The 26,014-nt window shown below is 49.4% G+C and overlaps 1 protein-coding gene across 2 annotated transcripts in view; it reads right to left on the reverse strand.

Moving 5' to 3' along the window:
- The window catches only part of HM13 (histocompatibility minor 13), a 35,685-nt gene extending 22,011 nt beyond the window's left edge, over nt 1-13,674 (reverse strand). The window contains exons 1-6 of one of the 2 annotated variants that reach the window (XM_077832021.1): nt 13,408-13,674; nt 11,043-11,141; nt 3,557-3,639; nt 1,538-1,626; nt 609-694; nt 316-441 (exon numbers count right to left, since the gene is read on the reverse strand). In XM_077832021.1, the coding sequence (XP_077688147.1) occupies nt 316-441; nt 609-694; nt 1,538-1,626; nt 3,557-3,639; nt 11,043-11,141; nt 13,408-13,602 (678 nt within the window). In that variant the 5' untranslated portion in view covers nt 13,603-13,674. The remainder of the gene's footprint in view (nt 1-315; nt 442-608; nt 695-1,537; nt 1,627-3,556; nt 3,640-11,042; nt 11,142-13,407) is intronic. The other variant, XM_077832022.1, reaches the window with a different exon arrangement.
- Between the last annotated feature and the right edge of the window lie 12,340 nt (nt 13,675-26,014).

The following is a 26,014-nucleotide window of genomic DNA, read 5'->3' on the forward strand; positions in this document are numbered from 1 at the left end:
TGCATTATGCAATGCAGCCGGTTTTTCTCACTGGAGAGATGCATGCTCCGGGAGCCACCCTATGGAATTAAGTGAATAATTTGGAAGAGTATTTGCTGGGCTAAGTTTTGGCCAAACACCCTGTCATTTCCCCCTCCCACCACACCTTGCTTTCGGGCAGAGGAGAAAGCATACACCCCGTTTCCAGTATTCCCTCCTTTCCCAAAATTAGCAGGACATCCTATATGGACACCTCTGCCAGAAAACCTACAGAACAGGGGTGGTGTGTCACTGCTCCTCCTCCTCCGCCAATGCCCACGAGCCGTGCCTGCTTACCCAGAACACATCGTAGATGAAGAGGCCCCCGAGCAGGATGCAGCCAGTGCTGACGTTGTTCAAATGCAGGAGCTCCACGCCATTGAGAGAGAACGCCAGTCCAAAGAGATTGTTTGCAATCCAGTGCTAAGGGCCAAACACAACAGGAAGATAATCTGGCTCAGCACAGCCAGCGGCACAAGCTGCCTATTCCTCGCAGGCAGATTACCAAGAGACTCCCAAGTTTGATCTAGCGGCTGTTCCTCCCCCTTCCTAGTTTGAATATCCCACCGCTGCTTTGTTCCCTTGCTTACCTTCCTCAGCAGGTACCAGACTCCAACGACGCTGCTCATGGCCAAGCATACAAGGTCCTTGGAATCAAACTCATAATTCACTATTTCTGTAACAAACATAACAGCATGATTCCATCTGGCCTGCACAACTCCTCCCACTCTCCCACAGGCAGAGCAGGGACGTGTGTGTGTGTGTGGGGGGGGTGTGTGTGTGGTGTGAGTGGTGTGTGTGTGTGTGTGTGTGAGAGAGAGATAGCAGGTGAGCAACACAGGACCACCGTGGCAACTTTCCCAAACGAGTGTCGGAGTGACACTGCACGTGCAAGTGACCAATTCTGCAGTAACCACATGCATGCAGAGCTGAACTTGGAAAATCCGGACCTTTCCCTTCAACCAGGCCACTCTTCCTCGGCAGATTGTCTTGCTGCCAGGAAGGAACCTGAACTCAGGTTCGCTGGGATTGTATACACACAGCTGTCTCAGGAGGAGGATGCCTTTTTGCCTTTCACATTCACACAGTTAATTAACAGGAAGTACTTTTTCAGCTAGGTGAAGCATATTCTACTTGTTCATAGAACATCAGCGGGTGGAGATCAGGAGCAGTGGAGACAGCACTAGATTACTTAAAAGCCTTAGATAAAGAGAATTCATTTTTAATATTTTTATCAGTTTGATTTCTGCAGCACCCTGATACTGGGATCTTCCATCTGACCAAAAGGCAGCAGGCAGGGAGGACCTCGGCTTTGGTATCTAACAGCACATGCACAGTATCTAAAGAGCACTGGGTACATCCAAGCAGGCCATAGCAGCGTGGCGTGGGAAATGAGAGGCAGAGTCCAAAATATTCTGATTCAATGAAGGGTTGAAAATTGACAAGCTGAGAGAGTGAGAGCACATGAAGCAGGAAACAAACAAAAAGTCCCAAGGGAAAGCAGGCAAAATGGACATACCTTCCTTGTTTTCCCCTGAGCCTTGGGTGAAGAGAAGCTGGTACTGTTTGCTGGGGAAGTTAGCTGGGAAGAATTTGTTCATGACAGGGCTGAAATAGAGATGGAGAGGAGGTCAATCCTGCAGAAGAACCTGTGAATTCAATGCCCTTCCCTATTACCTCCAGGATGACTGTAAATCACATTACAAACATTAAGTTCCAACACCTCTATCCTATCCCCACTGTACAGATGGGGAAACTCAAGTACAGAAAAATGAAGTGACTTGCTGAATATTCCTGAGATAGTGGCACAGCCAGGGCTGTGACTCCATCACTAGGCTCTAACCGGCAGAAGACAGTCTTAGTAGGGTTATAGGCAGTATTCAAACCAATTTGGGCGGGGGGATGGGGGGGGGGAGGCGGCCTGCAGGGGAACCACTGCTGGGTATATTTTGGAAGCATGCCAATTTGGTGCAATTGGCTGCATTCCAATGCTTTTCAGAGTCACCCATGGCAGGGGTGGCTTAGCATTAGCCAGAGAGAAAGGACAGCTCCACTGGAGGGAGAGAAGCCCCATCCCAATTCTGCTCGTGCTCAGGAGTGACTGTTCTCATTTCCCATCCATCACACCTCCTAAAGCCATGAGGCTGCGGCTCACCCTGGATTGCCCTCTGCATACCCCAGCCCACCTAACAGTTTCTAGTGTAACTTGTTGCAGCATCCCACAAGTCTCCTTGGTCAGAGACTTGCAGTGGAGAGACCCCCATTCGAAGCCTGACACCAGCACCACCATCTCAGGGAGTAGCTAATGAGTTTGAGTCAGCACAACTAAAGAGAAAAAGGCAAAACACCATAATCCAAAAGCCTGGGGAAGTTATCCCTGTCCCTAAAGCCCACAACCTCCTGGGTTTGCAGAGGCTAGTGGAACCAATATCAGAAGTCAGAGGGATCTGGATAGGGTTCAAAATCTTGTAATCTAAAGGAAGGCATCTTTCCCCTTCCCACACCACCCCCAAAAAGCTCAGGAAACAGGAAGCTGATTCCCCACCCCCACAATAACTTGACTTTTCTAGAAAAGCTCAGATGAGACTGCAACATCCAAGGCCAGATCCTACCCTACTCTAAGGTGCAAAGGGACCGGAAATACTGCTTTCAGTGGGCGACCAGTTCCCCCTGGAAAGGGGGAATCCTCAGCTGGTGCAAAGCTCGCAGAGCTGCCCCCTCTGGTCTGTGGGGCAAGAGGGGGTGGGCTGGAGTACACCATACTCTAGTGAACCTTGCTGGTGTAATGCGCTGAGACTGCTCTAACTTGCACTGGGACGTGTGACTAGCCGCAGGCATGAGGGATGGAGCAGAACGGTGGCCCAATTCCACCTGTTTCCCCGACCGTATCACATTGTGTCCCAGTGCAGATGAGAATTTAGCCTGCAGTTTTCACTGAGGTTTGTGTTTTGTAAACCAATTTCCCAACTGGCTTTGCTGAGGCACAAGCTTTGTCAATAAAAGTCCACTGAGGACTTCAGAACCATCTCTTACGGTTGCTGTTCAAAGCAAAACGTGCTCTCTGTGCTGTTTAAATACAACATACACTGTTAGCTCCTCAGGAGAGGGACAGTGCCTTGCTGGCCAGGCACACCTATGGTGCAGTAAGAGCATAAATCCAAACTCCTTTGCAGGCTGCATAGCCCAGTGCTTTGTCCACGAGCCTGGGGCTTGGGAGAGCCAGGGTCTACACCTGGCTCACCCATTGGTCTGCTGTATGACCTTGGGCAAGTCACTTCTCCACTCTATACCTCAGCTTCCCTGTCTGTAAGTCAGAGATAATGATGCTGCCCTCCTTTGTAAACTGCTTAGAGTTCTACTGATGAAAAGCGCTAGGTCGTATACTACTGCTGTAAGGTAACAACACTCTGGGAATAAACAAGTCCAATCTGCCCCCTTCTAGGTGCACGTACACCACAGGGAACTTCCCTATACACTCCCCTAGTTACCAGGACAGAGTTTACCATACAATATTGAGGTACCCTCCCCCATTTTTTACCTGATGGTGTGAGACAGGGCTAGGATCCCCAAGACAAAGAAATACATAGACAGCAACAGGTTGATATATTCTTGAGAGAAGATCTGGAAGGCAAAAAACCGAGATTCGGTTATAATAGCAATTCCCACCTTGCAGGTGGCGGAAAAGGCAAGAACCCCTTTGCATGTGAAGCAGCTGTGATGTAACTAGCACGTTACTGGTCACTGCTTTCTGGTCACAGTTGTGACAAGTGACTAAGAATGACTAAGGGAACTCAACATATTTACTGGTTTCAGAGTAGCAGCCGTGTTAGTCTGTATTCGCAATAAGAAAAGGAGGACTTGTGGTTAGTCTCTAAGGTGCCACAAGTTCTCCTTTCCTTTTAACATATTTATTATATTTCATACCGCGGGGTTAAAACAAAAAAGGAATTAAAATCAATGACTAGTCCCCCGATCCCATAATAAGGGTCATGTGGGATAGGTGGCCACCTCCGGGGTCTATGCTACCACCTGCAACAGCGAGCCATTCAAAATGGCTTAATCAAAAAATTGCAGGAAAGGGCACTCGTTTTTTCCCCCCCACAATTCTCCTTTGGAGAAAAATTCAGCATGTGATTGGAGCATGAAATTGTTAAATTCATGCAACAGCCTGAATACAAAAAAATGACAAAGAGGTTGACCGAGTCTGGACTAGATAACCTCTTGAGGTCTCTTCCAGCCCTACATTTCTATGAAAACTGAATTAAGGCAGCATTCCCCCTACCCCTTCAGTTCCAAAGGCATCCTAAACTCATGCTCCACCCTAGTTTATCTGAGGATATTATTAGAACCCCTACCCCTCTGAAATGCATGTGCAGCCTTATAGCCTGCATTCATTTTCTCTCACACACACACTTGTAACCTAGCTAAATTTGCCAAGAAGCACTTCAGGCAGCCTTTGATCTTCTCTTGTAGTCTCTTAAAATAGAGAGAAATTAAAATACAAATGCTTAATGCAGAGTAACATCATGGTAACTATTTTAAACCCGTCCAAGTGAAGGCTCACGTAGCAACATTAATTTGTCCACATTGCACACGTTTAGTGCTTTCCCTCGAGACACTTCACAGCCACCCCTGGCATGACCAAAAGATAAGGGACGGTAAAGGTACCTGAGGAGTCCTGCTAGCATCCTGACACCACAGGAGATTGGATTTCTTAGGGGGACCACCTTCTTTGACCACAGTCAAGAAGGAACTGACCAGAATGCTTGATGGGCAGCATTTGTAAAGATGGTGGGGGGATGCCATAAATAGTAGGGATCCTGGCTTGTGGTCTCCCCTATTCCAGGAGTGAGAACCCTGCCCAGATGGTATTTTTAGAGACGTATTCCCCCTGCCCCAGTGCTCATATAACTCAAATATATCTGAACCAATTTCATTCAAGTATTCTAAAAATAAATTCCCCCTTGGCTAATGACCAAGAATGGAAGATTACAGCGCAGAGAAGTATGAGAAAGTTGTAAATGCTGAAGGATTAGAATTGCAGTTGAAATTAATTCTTAACTAAGGCCTCCTCAATAAAAGAAAGGCTGTACCACTTTAACTAAGCTGATTTTAAAATTGTAAACTATTTAGGCCTTTACATCCCACCCCCACCACGTAGACACGCTTAAGCCAGTTTAAACTTCAGTCGAAATTGGTAATTTACTACCTTAAGTGCAGCTACATAAGGGATTTGTACAAGTATAACTACATAATTTAAAGTCAACTTTAGTACAAACATTCTCATAGAGCCTTGGTCTACACTAGGAGTTGAGGTCGAATTTAGCAGCGTTAAATCAATTTAACCATGCACCCGTCCACACAACGAAGCCCTTTTTTCGACTTAAAGGGTTCTTAAAATCGATTTCCTTACTCCACCCCCAACAAGGGGATTAGCACTGAAATCGGCCTTGCCGGGTCGAATTTGGGGTACTATGGACACAATTAGACAGTATTGGCCTCCGGGAGCTGTCCCACAGTGCTCCTTTGTGACCACTCTGGACAGCACTCTCAACTCAGATGCACTGGCCAGGTAGACAGGAAAAGCCCCGCAAACTTTTGAATTTCAATTTCCTGTTTGGCCAGCGTGCCAAGCTGCAGGTGACCATGCAGAGCTCATCAGCAGAGGTGACCATGATGGAGTCCTAGAATCGCAAAAGAGCTCCAGCATGGACTGAATGGAAGGTACGGGATCTGATTGCTCTATGGGGAGAGGAATCCATACTATCAGAACTACGTTCCAGTTTTCAAAATGCCAAAACATTTGTCAAAATCTCCCAGGGCACAAAGGACAGAGGCCGTAACAGGGACCCGAAGCAGTGCTGCGTGAAACTTAAGGAGCTGAGGCAAGCCTACCAGAAAACCAGAGAGGCAAACGGCTGCTCCGGGTCAGAGCCCAAAACATGCCGCTTCTATGATGAGCTGCATGCCATTTTAGGGGGTTCAGCCACCACTACCACAGCTGTGTTGTTTGACTCCTTCAATGGAGATGGAGGCAACATGGAAGCAGGTTTTGGGGACGAGGAAGATGATGATGATGAAGTTGTAGATAGCTCACAGCAAGCAAGCAGAGAAACCGGTTTTTCCGACAGCCAGGAACTGTTTCTCACCCTGAACCTGGAGCCAGTACTCCCCAAACCCACCCAAGGCTGCCTCCTGGACCCGCCAGGCAGAGAAGGGACCTCTGGTGAGTGTACCTTTTAAAATACTATACATGGTTTAAAAGCAAGCATGTTTAATGATTAATTTGCCCTGGCATTCTTGGCTCTCCTGGACGTACTCCCAAAGCCTTTGCAAAAGGTTTCTGGGGATGGCAGCCTTATTCCATCCACCATGGTAGGACACTACCGCTCCAGGCCAGTAGCACATACTCGGGAATCACTGTAGAACAAAGCATTGCAGTGTATGTTTGCTGGGGTTCAAACAACATCCGTTCTTTATCTCTCTGTGTTAACCTCAGGAGAGTGATATCATTCATGGTCACCTGGTTGAAATAGGGTGCTTTTCTTAAGGGGACATTCAGAGGTGCCAGTTCCTGTTGGGCTGTTTGCCTGTGGCTAAACAGAAATGTTCCCCGCTGTTAGCCACGGGGAGGGTGGAAGGGCTAGCCATGCGGTGGGGGGAGGCAAAATGCAACCTTGGAACGAAAGCACATGTGTTATGTATGTAATGTTAACAGCAAGGTTTACCGTGAAAGAGTGTACCCATTGTTCTATAAAATGTGTCTTTTTCAGTATCACTGTCCTTTTTTTTTCCCCCCTCCACCAGCTGCATGTGTTTCAAGGGTCACAGGATCTTCTCCCTCCCAGAGGCTAGTGAAGATTAAAAGGCGAAAAAAACACACTTGCGATGAAGTGTTCTGAGTTCATGCTGTCCTCCCACAATGACAGAGCACAGACGATGCGTGTAGGCAAACAATGTCAGAGTGCAGGAAAGCACAAAATGACCGGGAGGAGAGGTGGTGGGCTGAAGACAGTAAATGGCAGGCTGAAGAGAGGGCTGAAGCTGAAAGGTGGCAGCAGCGTGATGAGAGGAGGCAGGACTCAATGCTGAGGCTGCTGGAGGATCAAACTAACATGCTCCAGCATATGGTTGAACTGCAGGAAAGGCAGCAGGAGCACAGACCACTGCTACAGCCCCTGTGTAACCAACCACCCTCCTCCTCCTCAGGTTCCATAGCCTCCTCACCCAGACACCCAAGAACGCGGTGGGGGGGCCTCCTGCCACCCAGCCACTCCACTTCAGAGGATTGCCCAAGCAACAGAAGGTTGGCGTTCAATAAGTTTTAAACTTTTAAAGTGCTGTGTGGCCTTGTCCTTCCCTCTTCCACCACCACTCCTCCTGGTGCTTCTCTCCGCCACCACCCCTCCTGGACTACCTTGGTAGTTATCCCCCTATTTGTGTGATGACTTAAGAATGCATGAATGTGAAGCAACGACTTTATTACCTCTGCAAGCACTGATTGAAGGGAGGAGAGGAGGGTGGTTATCTTACAGGGAAGTAGAGTGAACCAAGGGGCGGGGGGTTTCATCAAGGAGAAACAAACAGAACTTTCACACCGTAGCCTGGCCAGTCATGAAACTGGTTTTCAAAGCTTCCCTGATGCACACCGTGCCCTCCTGTGCTCTTCTAACCACCCTGGTGTCTGGCTGAGTGTAACCAGCAGCCAGGAGATTTGCCTCAACCTCCCAACCCACCATAAACGTCTCCCCCTTACTCTCACAGATATTGTGGAGTGCACAGCAGGCAGTAATAACAGTGGGAATATTGGTTTTGCTGAGGTCTGAGTCAGTAAACTGCGCCAGCGCGCTTTTAAACGTCCAAATGCACATTCTACCACCATCCTGACTACTACTGTCCAGGCTGCCTGTGTATGGCTTCATGAGCCATGGCATTAAGGGGTAGGCTGGGTCCCCAAGGATAACTATAGGCATTTCAACATCCCCAACGGTTATTTTCTGGTCTGGGAATAAAGTCCCTTCTTGCAGCTTTTGAAACAGACCAGAGTTCCTGAAGATGCGAGCGTCATGTACTTTCCTGGCCATCCCACGTTGATGTTGGTGAAACGTCCCTTGTGATCCACCAGTGCTTGCAGCACTATCGAAAAGTACCCCTTGCGGTTTATGTACTCGGCGGCTTGGTGGTCCGGTGCCAAGACAGGGATATGGGTTCTGTCTATGGCCCCACCACAGTTAGGGAATCCCATTGCAGCAAAGCCATCACTATGACCTGCACATTTCCCAGGGTCACTACCCTTGATATCAGCAGATCTTTGATTGCGTTGGCTACTTGCATCACATCAGCCCCCCAGCAGATTTGCCCACTCCAAATTGATTCCCGACTGACTGGTAGCTGTTTGGCGTTGCAAGCTTCCACAGAGCTATTGCCACTCGCTTCTCAACTGTGAGAGCTGCTCTCATCTTGGTATTCTTGTGCCTCAGGGCAGGGGAAAGCAAGTCACGAAGTTCCATGAAAGTGCCCATACGCATGCAAAAGTTTCACAGCCACTAGGAATCGTCCCAGACCTGCAACACTATGCGGTCCCACCAGTCTGTGCTTGTTTCCTGAGCCCAGAATCGGCGTTCCACCGCATAAACCTGCCCCATTAGCACCATGATCCCCACGTTGCCAGGTCCCGTGCTTTGAGAGAAGTCTGTGTCCATGTCCTCATCACCCTTGTCACCGTGCTGACGTCGCCTACTCGCCCGGTTTCGCTTTCCCAGGTTCTGGAGCTGCATATACTGCTGGATAATACATGTGGTGTTTAATGTGCTCCTAATTGCCAAAGTGATCTGAGCAGGCTCCATGCTTGCCGTGATATGACGTCTGCACAGAAAAAAGGCGCGGAACGATTGTCTGCCATTGCCCTGACGGAGGGAGGGGCGACTGACGACATGGCTTACCGGGTTGGCTTACAGGGAATTAAAATCAACAAAGGGGGTGGCTTTGCGAGAAACAGAATGGCCCGCTCAAGGATAGAACTCAAAACTGGGTTTAGCAGGCCGTTGATTTCACGGAGGGAGGGAGGAGAAAATGAATACAAAACAAATCTGGTCTATTTCTTGTTTTGAGCCACTTCATCTATCTTTATACATCTTGCTGGCAGCAGACTGTGCAGTACGACTGCTAGCCATCATCACCTCCTGGGTGCTCAGCAGAAGACGGTATGACTGCTGGCCATCGTATTCTGCTGGCTGCTGATTAAAAGACAGTGCACTGCCGGTAGGACTCAACTGCCATGAGATGAAACTTAAAAGGGAAATCACCTGGCTGAGTCAACTCCTATGTTTGCCCAGGGGCCCCTGACTTCATCAAGGCTGGTTAAAAGATCCCCCAGGACTAGGTCGACGACGGCTACCAGACATACTGCACTGTCTGCTGCCAAAAGGCAACAAACTGCTGCTGTGTATCAATGCAGTACCACGTCTGCCAGCATCCAGGAGACATACCGTGACGGTTAGCTGAGCGGGCTCCAAGCTTGCCATGGTATGGCGTCTGCACAGGTAACTCAAGAAAAAAGGCGCAAAACGATTGTCTACCCTTGCTTTCACAGAAGAAGGGAGGGAAAGGAGGCCTGACGATATACACCCAGAACCACCCGCAACAATGTTTTAGCCCCATCAGGCATTGGGATTTCTACCCAGAATTCAAATGGGCGGCGGAGACTGCAGGAACTGTGGGATAGCTACCCACAGTGCAACGGAAGTCGACGGTTGCCTCGGTACTGTGGACACACTCCGCTGACTACATGCACTTAGAGCATTTGTGTTGGGGGGGGGCACACAATCAACTATATAAAAACGCTTTCTACAAAACCGACTTCTACAAATTCGACCTAATTTCGTAGTGTAGACATACCCAGAGATGAGGCCTAAGTCCATTTAGTTATATCAGTGCCACTATTCTCATATACAAGGCCTAAAGCCCTTACTGCCATGACTTCTAGCTACAGTTCTGGCATTTTCATGTAACCTGAGATGTAGTATTTCTCTGAGGCTTCCCCTGCGAAACATGCAGTAGATTATTTTTACTTATAGACAATGTCACCTTTTACCTTCTCAGTTAGCTGGATAGCCAGCATTTATCAATGCCTAAGATGGCTTACAGCAGGAAAGGAATATGAAACCAAGTTTGAAGGTATCTGAACTGTAGATTCTTCCTTCTCCTCTGCTTTCAGCCAGGTCACTGAGTTATCAATTAGTACAGTGGTTCTCAAAGCCGGTCCGCCATTTGTTCAGGGAAAGCCCCTGTTGGGCCGGACCGGTTTGTTTACCTGCCGCATCTGCGGGTTCGGCTGATCGCAAATGGGGGCTGCAGGAAGAGGTGCGGGCCAAGGGACGTGCTGGCCGCCCTTCCTGCAGCCCCCATTGGCCTGGAGTGGCGAACCGCAGCCACTGGGAGCTGCGATCGGCCGAACCCGCAGATGTGGCAGGTAAACAAACTGGTCCGGCCCGTCAGGGGCTTTCCCTGAACAAGCCGCGGACCGGCTTTGAGAACTACTGAGTTAGTACATCTCAGACTTCAGAGCCAGCACCACAATGTGTCAAGGAAGGACACATGTGCTTAGTAGTCTGAGAAGCGACTCAAAATTGTCACTGGCTCTTTGGTCTTATTTTATAAGCACTTACTTGTACACAGACTCAGACTTGCCATAAAAGTCAGATAATTCAGAATATAGGCTGACACGCCATCCCTCATGTCTCTCACTGCCTAGCAACGTTGCAAGGATCTCTAAAACCTCTGCAATTTCAACATAGTGTGCACCCAGATTCTAGAGATCACAATACAGCAAGCCAAAAAGAGTCTTTCAGACTCCTCTTTGAGACTCCTCTTTGAGACGTCTGCACTGCAGGCTGTGATCAGTCTTGATGTGATTTAAACACGAATGCAGTAAGGTAGAGAGGTTAAAACAAACAACGAGCAAAGAAGGGAATTTACACATTTCTATGGCCCCCAACACCACAGGATGCAAGTGGCTTACTTACTTTAAAGAAGAGGTAGAGTCCGAAGAGGGTGCAACTGGCAACAATGGGAAAGCGAGCAGCGTCCCGACTGGTAATAGTCTCTGGCATATCTGAGGCATTCTAGAGAGAGAAGAAGAGCACATCTGTGGATTAACCTGCTCTCCATATCAACACATTGGGGAGAAGAGGTCCAGAAGCACCAGCAGTGCTATCAGCTTGCTGGACCGTGCAGAACTAATCAACGCTGGGCTCACACGGAAATAAGTTTCTTGCTGGCTTCCAGTCATCCTTGCCGAGCCTTTATTAAAAGCAGAAACTGATATGGCAACATACCTGCCCACCTTTGTCCTAGCAGGACTTGCCAGAGTTTACTACTTTTTCCCTTGGGGAGAAAGCAGCAGGCCTTCTGAGCTGACCTCCCTCCCCATTTTTTTCTTCCTACTCCCCCAGCAGAGACCAGTGTTGGACACTGCTGGCTCTGCATTCCCTGTGCTATTCTTGCATCGGAACTGTTTCAACATTATTCATATTTTTGGCTTCATTTAGCTTTCCCATCTGTGTATGCCATATGTTTATTACCCACTGAATGACAGTTCTGTCCAGCCACCTTTTACTCACCACATTCTTAGGATGCGCCCTTGTACTGAGCCCCTTACGAGTGTGAAAGATGTATTCATTTTGTAAATTCCTTTAAATAATTTTGGAAGCTTCTGTTAGGTAACTTGAAGTCTCTTTTGACCCAAAAAAGTCTGGTTCTCTCAATGTAGGTCCTCAATTCCTGATATGACCTTTTATTCCCTTACACTGCATCCTCTCCATGAGATCAAGAGCTTTGCTGTGGTACTGAGACCACATAGCAGAGCATGATGGCTAGCAATCTACTGTCTAGCGATGCAAAAAGAAAAGGAGTACTTGTGGCACCTTAGAGACTAACCAATTTATTTGAGCATAAGCTTTCATGAGTAGCTCACGAAAGCTTATGCTCAAATAAATTGGTTAGTCTCTACGGTGCCACAAGTACTCCTTTTCTTTTTGCGAATACAGACTAACACAGCTGCTACTCTGAAACCTGTCTAGTGATGGTTACCAAACAGCTGAGTGCACTCCACACTTGGCATTAGCTGTTTGGCTAATCAAGACACAGAAACTTTCACAACACACTTGCAATCTTGCCTGAGAGATATGCACCCTAGTGCTACCACTTATGCAAAACAACATATGAAAGTAGTGACGACTCATATAGAGCATACAGCTGGCTGCTGCACAGCAGTCCCCAGATCAAGACAGCATCTAAGTACCCAAAGAATCACTCATTTTCTGCAGCAAGGTCTGTTGTTAACCCCGCAGCTTTATTTCCATCTAGCGCACACTGAACAACACAGCTATGATAAACTCCCCAAACTAGCCATTAGGAAAGAAAATGTGATATAACTGTGAAAACCAAGGTGAGCTATCATTACTAGACGCCCCCCCAAGAAGGGGACAGGATAATGCGCAGAATCATAGAAATGCAGGGTTGGAACAGACCTTGGGAGGTTATCCAACGCAGTCTCCTGGAGTGAGGCAGACACTCTGAGAGGTGTTTATTTAACCTAAAGCTGAAGGGGAGCAGAATTCTCTCAGGCAGGGAAAGCATCTCTGTGGAGGATAGTGAAAGGAAGCAGGAGTGTTTCTGGGGAGAAGGCCAGAGAGGCAGAAACAGAACCCAGGATCAACTCTCTCTGGTGGACACATTACTCAAAGAGGGATGATGGGGCTTAGAAGCTTTCCAAGGATACAGGAACTCCTCCTGAACCAGCAGGGGCACTACCCAGGGGGCAATAACCAAGAAGGCAGAAATACCCTATGGGTACCTCTCTCATGAAGGGGAGAACGAAGGCAGGACTAGAGAATGAAAGCAAAACCCTGTGGGTCACAAACAGGGGTGAAGGACCAGTAGCTAGAGAGCATATTTTGCCAGGAAGGGAGCAGTAATACCTGGGGGGGTAATGAAAACGCTGTGGGCCCCCCCGTGTGCACATATGGGTCCCAGTCTCTGGAAGCGGCTCAGGACTTTTCTCTCCACGGCACGAGAAGGGAACGTCCGCGATCAGAACAAGCCTGGGTGCCTCAGGGGAGCAGTGGGGGCCACAGCAAAAGGCTGATCTGTCACTGGGGGCTCCCAGGCCCCTTGTGGCGGGGGGGGGTCCAACCAGCGCAGCAATACGCGGAATCAGGGCCCCGCAGGGCGGGAGGTACCTGGGGGGCTGCCCAGACGCGCAAAGGGGGTGCTGCAGAGGATGAGTCCCACGAGGGGGGGCCCGGTCCGGGCGGGGGAGGGGGAGGGGGAGCCCGGTCCGGAGGGGGGGAGCCCGGTCGGGCGGGGGGGGGGGGGCCCGCAGGTTACCTTGCTCTTGGCGCAGGTGACGGAGCGCAGCGCCCCGAAGAAGATGGGCAGCAGCGCCATGAACACCAGGCTGCCGTAGGCCAGGGCCATGCCCTCGGGGGTGGCGGGCGGGCGCGCCGGGCCGGCGGCGGGGGCCTCCCCGGCCCCGCTCACGTTGTGCGCTTCGCTCATGGGAGCCGTAGCCTGCTCCGCCATCGCCGCCTGCCCCCAACGCGGTCCGCACTTCCGGCCCGGCCGCCCCGCCGCTACAGGGACACGTTCCCTTAAGAGCCGGAAGTGAGACGCGCGCGTGCGCCGGCCTGGCCCCGCCCCCTAGCAACCGAGCCGGCTCCGTTACCAAGGGGACCCGCAGCTGCGGCTGCACCAACCAGGGATGAGCCAGGGACAGGCCCAGGCCTAGACCAGCGCCCCGCCCTGGGCCCATCCTCCCCCCAGGCTGGGACCCCCACCCCCGGCCCTGCCCCTCCCTAGATCCCCAGCCCCCGTCCTCCCTGATCCTGGCCTAGCCCCCACCCCCCCCTGGCCTGGGCCCCACCTCCAGGCCCACGTCCTCCCCCCAGGCTGGGACCCCCACCCCTGGCCCTGCCCCTGCCTAGATCCCCAGCCCCCGTGCTCCCTGATCCTGGCCTGGGCCCCCCCTCCAGGCCCACGTCCTCCCCACAGGCCGAGACCCCCACCCCTGGCCCTGCCCCTGCCCCTCCCTAGATCCCCAGCCCCCGTCCTCCCTGATCCTGGCCTAGCCCCCAGCCTGGGCCCCACCTCCAGGCCTACATCCTCCCCCCAGGCCGGGACCCCCACCCCCAGCCCTGCCCCTCCCTAGATACCTAGACCCCATCCTCCCTGCTCCTGGCCTGGCCCCCCAGCCTGGGCCCCACCTCCAGGCCTACATCCTCCCCCCAGGCCGGGACCCCCACCCCCAGCCCTGCCCCTCCCTAGATCCCCAGACCCCATCCTCCCTGCTCCTGGCCTGGCCCCCCAGCCTGGGCCCCACCTCCAGGCCCACGTCCTCCCCCCTGGCCGGGACCCCCACCCCTGGCCCTGCCCCTCCCTAGATCCCCAGACCCCGTCCTCCCTGCTCCTGGCCTGGGCCCCACCTCCAGGCCCATGTCCTCCCCCCAGGCCACGACCCCTACTCGAGAGTGGCAAATTTTAGCTGGACGTATTCCTGGAGGTTTCCTCACAAGACATAATCTTCAATTCCTGGAGACTCCAGGACAATCCTGGAGGGTTGGCAACCCTACCCACCCAAGGGCCAGGCCTGTCCCACCCTTAAGCCCTATCCCCAGGCCCCATCCTCTCTCCTATGGCCTGCTCCATCCCTGGCCTGGGCCCCCATTCCCAGGCCCCTCTCTTCTCCCCCAAGCTGGGACCCGCCCTCCATCCTTGAGCCTGTGACCTTTGTCCCCTGCAGGGTAGAGTAGGGGATCCCTTGCCACAGGGCCACAAAGACGTTCTTGCCAGGAGGGAAGAAGCAGAGCCCCATTCTCCCATCCAACAGCTTTTAACTAATCAACCTCCTGCTAACCCCAGGCTGACAGAGCCTCCAAGCAGCACCAAGAGGATCTTGGCAGAACTCCTAGCAGGGGAGATGGTTTCACCCTGAGCCTCAGCAGTGTAGCCCCTTTCCCCGTCTTTTGTACTTACCCCGGGCTAGTTGTCTTAGCCCCTTGACTAGTAGGTATTGTGACGGGGCAAGGCCAGATGGCTATAGAAAAGTAGTGGGAGATATATTAGCTCCAGGCTAAACAAATCCCTGGTACCGGGATAAGTGAAATGGCAGCTGCTCCAGGTCAATTAAGACACCTGGAGCCAATTAAGAACTTTCCAGAAGGCAGGGAGAAGGCTACGTTGACTGGGACACCTGAAGCCAATCAGGGGCTGGCTGACTAAAAGCCTCCCAGCCAGTCAGGTGGGGGTGCATGTCAGGAGCTGTGGGAGGAAGTTGTGCTGTTGGAGAGGCTGAGTAGTACACACCATATCAGGCACAAGGAAGGAGGCCCTGAGGTAAGGGTGAAGTGGAGCTTGAGGAAGTGAGGGCTGCTGTGGGGGAAGTAGCCCAGGGAATTGTACATGTCATGTTTGTAAAAGGTCAGCTACCATAGCTGATACTATTAGGGTCCCTGGGCTGGAGCCTGGAGTAGATGGTGGGCCTGGGCTCTTCCCCCCTCCCCCTCCTTTGCCCCCTGATTAATCACTGAGACTGGGAGACAACAGAGACCGTGCAAGGAAGGATAACTTCTCTTCACCTCCCTTGCTGGCTTATGATGAAAATGGCTCAGTCGATTGTGGAGAGAGAGAAGGGTTACGTGGAGGGTCACAGTGAGCCTCTGAGGCTAGTGAAATCCGCCAGGAAACGTGGGACCCGCGGAGGCAAGGACAGAGCTTTGTCACAGTATCTAATGAGTTTTGTAAGCCCTGTGCACTGTACTGGTGCACCAGCCAGGATGAGCTGCATTCCCAGTCATTCCCCCAACCTGCTAGTGCAACACACGCACTAGTCTGTGCAACACCCCATTTAGCAGGCCTCCATGGGTACTAGATAGACTTGACTGTGGATTAGGACTTGTGTGCTTTTATTACCTGGCTGGCTTGTGAGGCAGGTCTCTTGTATTAATTTAGATGAACATATGGGCTGAAGGTGTTAACATAATCTGGTCATTGTCCAATACTAAACAGTGTTTAGCAAGGTCCAGGTTTTCATATACAGAGACCTCGGGTTGCTTAGTGCCATGGCAAACACACCAGTAAAAATCCTTTTAACCTTTTCTTAAAGATAAAAAAGGAGAACACAACAGTCAAAGCATTTAAAATATAAAGTATGAAACAAGGCTTTCATTTTACCAACATCCTTTGTTCCCTTTCCCTGTAGCTAGAGAGGGTGTTTAGAAGGAAAAAACCCTTTGTCCGACAGTCTCTTAGATGGAATCAAAGATGGTAAGAACTGTCCTTTGGGGGAAAGAGAAGATAATTGCTGCTGCTGTTAATATCTGTTCCCACTTCATCCCAGGGTGTGTTTGGGATTCAGCTGGAGCCGGTGGAGGTGGCAATGTCATTCGAACATAAAAATGGCCACACTGGGTCAGACCAAGGCTCCATCTAGTCCAGAATCCTGTCTCCCAACTGTGGCCAATGCCAGGTGCTTCAGAGGGAAGGAACAGAACAGGGAATCGTCAAGTGATCCATCCCGTCACCCATCCCCAGCTTCTGGCAAACAGAGGTTAGGGACACCATCCCTGCCCATCCTGGCTAATACCCACTGATGGACCTATGCTCAATGAATTTGTCTAGTTCTTTTTTTGAACCCTGTTATAGTCCTGGCCTTCGCAACCTCCTCTGGCAACAAGTTCCACAGGTTGACTGTGCGCTGTGTGAAGAAATACTTCCTTTTGTTCGTTTTAAACCTGCTGCCTATTAACTTCATTTGGTGACCCCTAGTTCTTGTGTTCTGTGAAGGGATAAATAACACTTCCTTATTTACTTTCTCCACACGGTTCATGATTTTATAGATCTCTATCATACCCTCCCAGTTGCCGCTTTTCCAAGCTGAAAAGTCCCAATCTTATTAATCTCTCCTCATACAGAAGCTGTTCCATACCCCTAATTTTTGTTGCCCTTTTCTGAACCTTTTTCAATTCCAGTATATCTTTTTTGAGATGGGGGGAAACCAAATCTACACACAGTATTCAAGATGTGGGCATATCATAGATTTGTATAGAGGCAATATGATATTTTCTGTCTTCGTATCTATCCCTTTGCTGATGATTCTCAACGTTCAGTTAGGTTTTTTTTTTGACTGCCACTGCACATTGAGTGGATGTTTTCAGAGAACTATCCACAATGATCCCAAGATCTTTCTTCAGTGGTAACAGCTAATTTAGACCCCATCATTTTATAAGTATAGTTGGGATTATGTTTTCAAATGTGCGTTACTTGCATTTATCAGCATTTGGGTCCCTCTTTCTGCTCAGTCTGGTCAGGATCTCTCTCAGAATCAGGATGATGAAGGCCTGGGGTCCCAAGAGACAGTGGGCACGGCAGCCATGATGTTGGAGCTCACTTCAGTAGCCAATTTTTCTCCTCAAAGTCTCTTTCTTTAAGGATTCACAAAGGAATGATGGTTGGAATAGCCCATTTCATTATTTTGTCCACTAATTAGGCCTACTTTCCAACCCATCAATTTTGGTTCACTGATATCTGGTTCCACTTTTCTTGTTTACCAAGCATGATCTTCACACAGTCCATGAGTTATTTCAGGAGGTCTTTTTGTTTGGACTAATTCAGTCTGTCTCACTTTCATATTTTTTTCCCATCAACTTTTGTTGTTATAGGTTATTGTGACATCTTATGACCTTTCAAGTACTTCTTACAGTTGAGCTCACAATTAGGATAAATTTGTAAGCCCAGTTATTATAACGGGTAATAATTGTGATCACACAGCTGGCACAGGCCTAAGGCCATCACAGCTGAGGTGTTATAAATATTTTCTTTGACAAAGTGAGTACAAGCTGTTATATAACTACACATTTCACACAGCATAGCTCTGCGTCCCCCATGGAACAAAATAAACCTGGCCTTTTAGAGCATTCAAGTCAGGTCTTTTGTCTAAATGCCACAACTGTTGCTACGTATTCAACTGTATTCAATTACAGCTATAGCAATGCCAGCGTGTTATTGATTAGCTAATCAACCAGATCTCGTTGCCAGCTAAGTGGCATTTACCAGGCAGTTGCTAACAGCAGCAGATTCCCAGATGAGAGACCCCCAGATTAGAAATGAGATCTCTCATTCCTTTTGGTGTCTGGAGATTGACCCACATTCCGATCACTCAAGCTGAAAGAGATGGAGAATACACCCACTGACAGAGAAAGGATATTTGATCCAGACATGCTTCACCATCAGCAATTCAGGCAGTGAAAAAAGACTTCTATGTGGAGGGCTTGCACAGACCTGGCCCCACGTCTTTGTGAGATTTCTGTTGGAACAGAGCCACACCCCCAGGCTAGTGGAAAAATAGTGCACTACCATGCAGAGGATCCAGTGTTGGGACTTGTGCTGTAGTCTTTCACTCCTGGGTTGGCACTGGAGAGTAACGCTGCAAAGGTAGCCACAGTAAGAGGGAGTCCCCATCAGATCACACGCCAGTGAACCGTTTGGCTGATTCACAAGTATTCATGGGGGGGGGGGGAGGAGGAGCACCATTTCCAGCTCTGCTCATCCAGAATGATGGTGGGGTTGATACAGGATTCATACTGTGAATGGGAAATAATAGAGGGGGAAAAGATAGAGGATTGCCTGGATCACCAGGAAGAGCTTGGAGGAACATGATAGAACAAATAAATCACCACCAGAAAACTCTTACCTGAGCTAACTGCTTGGAGTGAGCTGCTGTTTAACCTGAGAGCCGCCAGAGGTCAGCAGAATCCAGCTGATAGTGGCCTGGATTTGATGCTGCCTGTGTGGAAGAGAAGACTTTGCAGCCCCTATCTCCTCTCTGTATAATCTGCAGCCGATACCATTGAGCGATTGCGTGTGTCTGGTTATGTTCAGAGAGCTGCAATGTCTGAACTGGGCTAGCTTGGGACAGCAGTTGTTTTTCGAGTTACTGAAAAGTCTATGATGCTAGTTTACTCCCTGGGGAGGAGTGCAGTAACTGCTGTCTCAACCAGAATATCTCACTCACAGTGGACTGGGAACAACAGAAGACAAAATGGAGCCGCAGCATCTAAAAGATCATCCCTTAGCATAAGAGTGCTAGCCAGCATGTATGGGTCTGGCTCCCTTCAGGGCAAGTATAGCATCAGTTCAGTAGTCACTACCTGGGGAACAAAATATTGGTAAGAGGGTGCTTCAATCTTGCAGACAAAGGTACAACAAGGGCTGTGTGCTGGAAGTTGTAGCTAGGCAAATTCAGACTAGAAATAAAGTGCAAATTCTCAACAGTGAGAGCAATTAACAATTTACCAAGGGTTGTGGTAGATTCTCCATCCTTGGAAACTTTTAAATCCAGATTAGATGTTTTTCTAAAAGATCCGCTCTAGTTCAAACCAGCATTAATTCCGGGAAATCCTATGTCTTGTGTTATCCTGGAGATCAGAGTAGATGATCACAATGGTCCCTTCTAGCTTTATAATCTATGACTCTGATCCTTAAATCTGTATTTCAGGACTAGATACCATGTGAATAGGTGGTTGATAGACAGACAACTGGTGTACTCCCTGGCCTCCCTGCAGCTTTGTGTAAAAGGATACATGGGGGATGTTTCCCTCTTTTTTTTCTTTATTTGTAGCTGTTTCATGGAGCATCGAATGCTGGGTATGAGCAAAGCAGTGTAACTGGAGCTGTGGTTTGTGTTGTGGAGTCAGGGTACCAAAAACCTCCTTGCTGAAGATGTGGTGCCAAGAACTTCTATCCTTTGCAGATGAAGTCATGGTCCAACCCTTAAAGTAAAATCTCTGTCCATAGCCAACATAGGGTACGAAAGGCTCAGCCACTTACTGGTTGGGGACATGGTAGGAAAGGCCTCCTGACCTGTGCCTGGAGATGTGGCCCAGGGGCCTTCTACACTGGTTGTACAAATGAAAGAGATCCTAAGGATGCCCGGCCTGTCTCCAGGAGCAGTGTGTGTGTTGCTAGCTTCTTTGCTCACAATGCTTCTAATACTGAGAGTGTTGCATATTTAACTTTCCTTGCAGCTGTTTCTGCCTTCTCATCTCCACCCTCACCACCACTACGGGCTTCCAGAAAAAGGCAATAAAAGAGAAGGTGATAGATATACAGCCAGTAGAGGAATCTGAATACATTACTAAGTCTGGAGCTATAATTGTTAACAAATGTCCCTGTTTTATGCTGGGCTTCCCTGTTCTGGGGATGGCTGGTTCAGAATGAAAGTTAACCACTCTGAATCTTCCCTTTTGCCTCATTGGATCCTTCTCATCCCTATTCTTCCTTGGATCCCACCTGCTGCAGGACGCAGCAGACAACATGTCAGTAAAAATGCCTTGTAAATGAAAGCAAACTTTCCATGCAGCTGGACAGGAGCCAGGGCTCCACTGGAAAATTGGCTGAAATGTGTGTTTTCCTTGTAAATATTTCCTTCCCTCCTGGGCTGCAGGCAGCTTGGCTGTGTTATTAAGCATCCTCCTTAGCTTATACACCGAGGCTGCTAGAGTGGTGTCCCCACTTCTGCATCCGCCGGAGAAGGCGGGGGTGTGCATTTGGGATGCTCTGTCCTCTTCCCAACTCATCCCTGCAATTAAGCTCTTTTGAAATCCGTTCCTCTGCTTCCTGTGGATCCTTCTTCTGATGTCTAAGCCTGTCTGTGTAGGCGTCTATCTCAGAGAGTTTAGGCTCAGGGTCTTCCTATTAAAATTCAAACCTGGTAAAGGCTTCCCTTCTGCAGTGGCACAAGGTAAGCGATCCCTTTCTATCCACCAGAGAAGGACACGGTAAGCAATCGTGTCCTTCAGTTGTAGCAATGAGGGGTACAGCAGCTCTATTTCCAGCAAATGAAACATTACCATCCTAAAACTAAGGGAAATTGGGATTTACTCATCATAAAACATGACGACTCTAGCTGGGGCTTTGCTGGTGCAATGAGATTCACAGGTTTCCTATGGCTCTGAGTAGGAGAGTTTAGGTAGTCTCAAGTTGTTCAGGCTACTTTGTAAAATTTAATCGGTCACAAACTACCAGTCACTGAACCCGAAGAGTCATCTGCTTCACTCGTGACAAATTACCTCGTGGGCTGTGCATCTTGGGAATGTGTTGCAAGGAGACTGCAACCCTGCTGGGGCTTCAGAATGATATTTGCTGATGACACAAAACTGGGAAGCATCATCAATACTTCAATCAATCAATCTGATGAAGTGAGCTGTAGCTCACGAAAGCTCATGCTCAAATAAATTGGTTAGTCTCTAAGGTGCCACAAGGACTCCTTTTCTTTCTATCATCAATACAGAGGAAGAGCAGACTATTAGCCAGGAAGAACTGGATGGCTTAGAGGACTGGAGTAATAGAAATAGGATGACATTTAATAGTACACAGTGCACGGTCATGCACTTAGGGACTATTAACAAGAACTTCTGTTTAACACACTCAAAACTGCCTTCACCAAACAAGGACGCTGCACCAGAAAAGTAGACCGCATCACGGAATGGGCCACCCAAATACCCCAAGAGAATCTGTTTCAATACAGAAATGCCCCCCCTACCCCTGACCAAACATCCCTAGTTCTCACCTACCGCCCCACACTGGAACCTGTATGGAGCATCTTCAAACACCTACAACCCATACTCCGTGGGAAGTCCAGCCTGAGGGAAAAGGCCAAGCTTGGCAGGGGCTTTGTTTGTAATGAGGATGAGGGTCTTTGGCATGATTGAAGAAACTGGCTTTAGAAACAAAGTTGTAGCACTATGAAGCCAGCTCACAGACCATTATTTTCTGCAGGCAGTAGCAGGAAGCACCAACAGGCTTGACTCAGAAGCTCACCAGTGTCATGTATTTGGGCATGCACAGCCTCATCAGAGCTCTGGCTTTGCAATCAAACCCTGGCTAGCCATTCCTCCTGCTGGTGAGAGTCTGATACTGGGGACAGCAGCTTCCATGCACTGCAATGGTAGATTTCAGGTCAAGAGCCCTTAGTCCTAAAGGGGCAGATTATAGAATGACAGTTTCAAAAAGCAGGACTGGTGGATTTCAGGATCTCTAGCTATCTTCTAGCATTTATAATGCACCCATCACCATGGCATTTAGGCAGGCACCTTGGACCAAGATAGGATGACCCCAGGATAGTGGCTTCAGGGTTCCAGGAAGAGTTAAATTGCAGGGATATTAGTCATCTGCTAGAGAGTCCAACAATGGGGTAGCAGTGAGCAGAGTGGAGAGGTCAGCAGAGTAACAGGAATTTTCTGCAAGAACATGTGTTGGGAAAGCAGGAGGGACTTTCCACTATCCTTGTACTAGAGGGATTTGGAACATGACCTGTCTGCAGCCCATAGTGAGGAGCAAGAGAGGGGCCAGACCATCCTTCCCAAAAGCTTTTCTTAGAGCCTCTCCATGAGAAGATGAACTGAGCCACATTTTATACATGCGTAACCATTTCCATCCCAGGCTGCTGGTATGGCCCACGTCTATTTGAGATGCCTTCTCCGCATGCACACATGCCCACACCCACATTAAGACTTCACAGATTCAATGTTAGCAATCTTAATTCAAAGCAACAAAAATGTCATGGTCAAATCCCCAGGTTGGACCCTTTTTCCCTGCTGAGAATCTTGTCCCTTTGGTGCATCTTCCCAGCACCAAGCTCTGGAGATGACCTTTGTGGAAGTGTGAAAGGGAAAAGAGAATTTGTGTGCAGTTATTTTAGTTTGGTTAAGAAACAGAGCAATAACAGGCCAACCTTAACCCTAATAACGCAAGATTTGTAAAAGCGGGATTTCTGCAAGGCGAATGGGAAAACTACAAGGGACCTTGCTTTAAGATAAGAATAAAATGCAACGTTAACTAAGATAATGGAAAAAAAAAGTATAAACGGTACACAGCTATATGTAACGAAAGGGTATAAATATTGCTTTATATTGTTTGTACTTTGAACATTTGCCTAAGAACAGACATTCTGTCCAATTGCGGTCTTCCCTGCAATTGCATAAACAAATTGTCTCTGACTTGTTGCTGACAAACTCAGCGTAAAAACTCTGTTTTCTTCCACACCTTGGTCTGATGCTCCTCGAGTGGGGAGGGGGAACCCCACACTGAATTTGAGAGGATGAGAGAGAGACACTACCTCACTTCGTCTCTCACCACTACCAGAAAGAAATGGTGAGTGCAGGAGAAACAAGGCTATGTAGCGAGAGAGGCAAAGGAAGTGATGAAGAGAGATTGGAAAGGGGGGAATATGGAGAGAGAAAAGAACAGAAAAGAAGTGATGGCTTTGCTACTGCCCTGCTTCTCCTCTTTAATCACTTGCGTCTCCTCTTTTCTTGCCCTGTAAACAGCTGAAATGAACCTTTTGTTTGCAGAGCAGAGGGGCCGTGGACTGAAAAGTGGCCCAGAATGCTGCCCAAAAAGCCTGCAAATGGCATTATTGGTCAATTGAGATATCCCAGCTCATGCCAGTAAGCAGGGGAGGAGGGAAATCCTCCATCAAATGAGAGACAGGCATGCCTGTTCTGCAAGGGGGGGAAGCTACCAGTGCTGAGACAGGGTGGGACCAGGGTCAGCCTTGGACATGCTTTCAGTAGAGGGGCCCATGTGGCAAACACAGTCTAGAGTGACCGTTACGGTGTCTGCCTTCTCCAGAATGGTTGTCACTTTCTCTCCAATGCAGACCGTGCCTTGGTCATGCATTTGCCACATTCTGGCTGGATTACTGAGATGTGCTTCTGCTTCTCTTTAAACAGTACCAGAAGCTTCAACGCTCACAAACTAGGGTTGCCTGCCTGATTCTTGGGATCGGAGCAAGACAGTTGGGTCCTCTGCAATCTACTGACCCCCAAAGGAGACAATGCAAAGTCCTGGCAATGGCAGAACCTTCATCACCTTCTGTAAGTCCTAAGTATTAGGGAAAGATGTGATTGCTGTATCTCCCTATCCAGCAGTAGCAGTCAGAAGGCATTTGTCTGCTCTGGGCCCCTCGCATCCGTCAGGAGCAGGGATGGCTCAGGTGAAGATCGTTGGCTTATGTACAGCAAGTCTGCCAAAGTCCTACACTATCTGCCCTCAAAGCATAACGCAAATCTCGCTTATTTCGGTTGGCCTGTTTTCAGTTGGGGATGGGCCCCTCCGCTCCCCACCCCTCCCCTTGCATGCATATTTGCTACCCTTCCTTGTTACTCTCGCTAGATGGGAATTGATCCCGGTGCAGGCAGAGTGGTTTGCCCGATGGCTATTAGGCTTGTCCCAGTGCCAGATGTTTTTTTACCCTGTCCAGCTGCGTATTGTATTTGGCTGGTTGATTCTTTGGCATTTGGTTTTTATTGTACGTTTCTTAGATGCCTCACAATAGTTGCCTTATAAAAGGACTAAATAAATAAAGTAAAAATAGTTCTGTTCTCATGGCCCATTCAAACACTGGCCTCGCTACGAAACCCTGGGCCAATCAGTGCCAGCTGGGGGGTGTTTTTTGCGATGTGGACACTTGTCTGGTGGAAGCTGGATGAAAACCCAACAAACTCATTCCACCGAGGCCACCAAACAGCCATCGAACGGCAACAACTTTTGGTCCCCATCGACCCAGTATGAATACCAATGCGTGACTTGGAAGTGAAAAGACTCAAGATCCTATTAGCAACTGGCTGAGTAAAGTTTAGGCCCAGATCCTCATCTGGAATAAATAGGCATAGATCTGCTGACTTCAAGGGAGCTGCACGAGTTTGCGTCAGCGGGGGCTCTGGCCCCTTCTTTCCCGCTAGAACATTGCTGGCTGCTCCTGGCCACTTTAAACACTATTTTCATTTTCTTTCCTGTCCTCTAGATTTTCTCGCCTGTCCATTTCCTGCAGTGCCTCCCAGGCAGCAGATGCTACTTCCCGAAAGTTGCACCATTGATTGTCTAAAACCCCTTGAGCTCACTCCTGCTCTCATTTACAGCTGGGACACCTAGGCCAATTCCCAGGGGTACCCAGGTGTAACGGAGAGAAGAATTGGCCCATCACCTTCTGCCCTGTCTGGGATGCTTTTCTCTGAGAACCTGCTTCCACTGAAACATTGGCAAAAACCCCACTGGCTTCCTTAGGAGCAGCATCAGCACCTAAAAGCCTCAGTTCACATCACACTGAGTCAGCCAGTGGCTGGAGACAAATACTGTGACACCAGCAGCTATCAACCAAGTGAGAGGGCAGCAGCCTTAGAGAGGGAATTCCAGCCGAAAGCTGGCAGCTGGCTCCTACTGGTTCCAGTTAGCTAGGGGACAGAGCAATGGGCCGATTGGTCCGCTGGATAGTGGAGGTCCTTGTTCTCGTGCAGGGACCGGAGGCCAGTAGCAATCAGCGGGCACCAAGAGAAGCATTTTGACAGGGTGCAGAGACTTACTTCAAAGCAGGCAGCAGATTGGTCTCGGTGACCTAAGAGGGTATTAAAATTCACACAGGCACACACACAGATTGCTCGGTTAGAGGTTGTACAGCAAGAGGTGCCTTTGGGGGAGGATGCGGAGCTCAACCCCCCAAGCAGTGGAGGGGGGGGGGGCAGAGTGCCTGGACCTGATCCTTCGCTGCTTTTCACGCTGTGTCAACACTTACAGCTGGGCCAAAGACGTGCAATTCAGCATGGCAGCGTTTTGCACCTGCTCGGTGAGGTGTGCGCAGCCGTGCAGGAGGCTAGTGCCTTTGTGCACAGCAGAAGCAGAAGCAGGCAGGGGATACTGGGAGGAGCAAGCCCAGAAGTAGCAGGTACTACTAGATCCTTAAAACAGGTACATGGCGTGCTGCCCGCAGGGCCAGCCTCCAGCCACTCCCAGCCTCACCCAGTGACTGGGGCAAGGCCACCTCCAAGCCGCGCGGTCACGCTCCCTTTGCGCTCAGGGCCCCTGCGGAGTGTGCCGTGGCAGCACTCGAGGCAGGCTAGCTCCGGCAGCCTGGCTGTGCACCCTGGGGGCACATTCAGAGGTT

This window comes from Eretmochelys imbricata, chromosome 13 (genome assembly GCF_965152235.1).
Source record: "Eretmochelys imbricata isolate rEreImb1 chromosome 13, rEreImb1.hap1, whole genome shotgun sequence".
NCBI lineage: Eukaryota > Metazoa > Chordata > Testudines > Cheloniidae > Eretmochelys > Eretmochelys imbricata.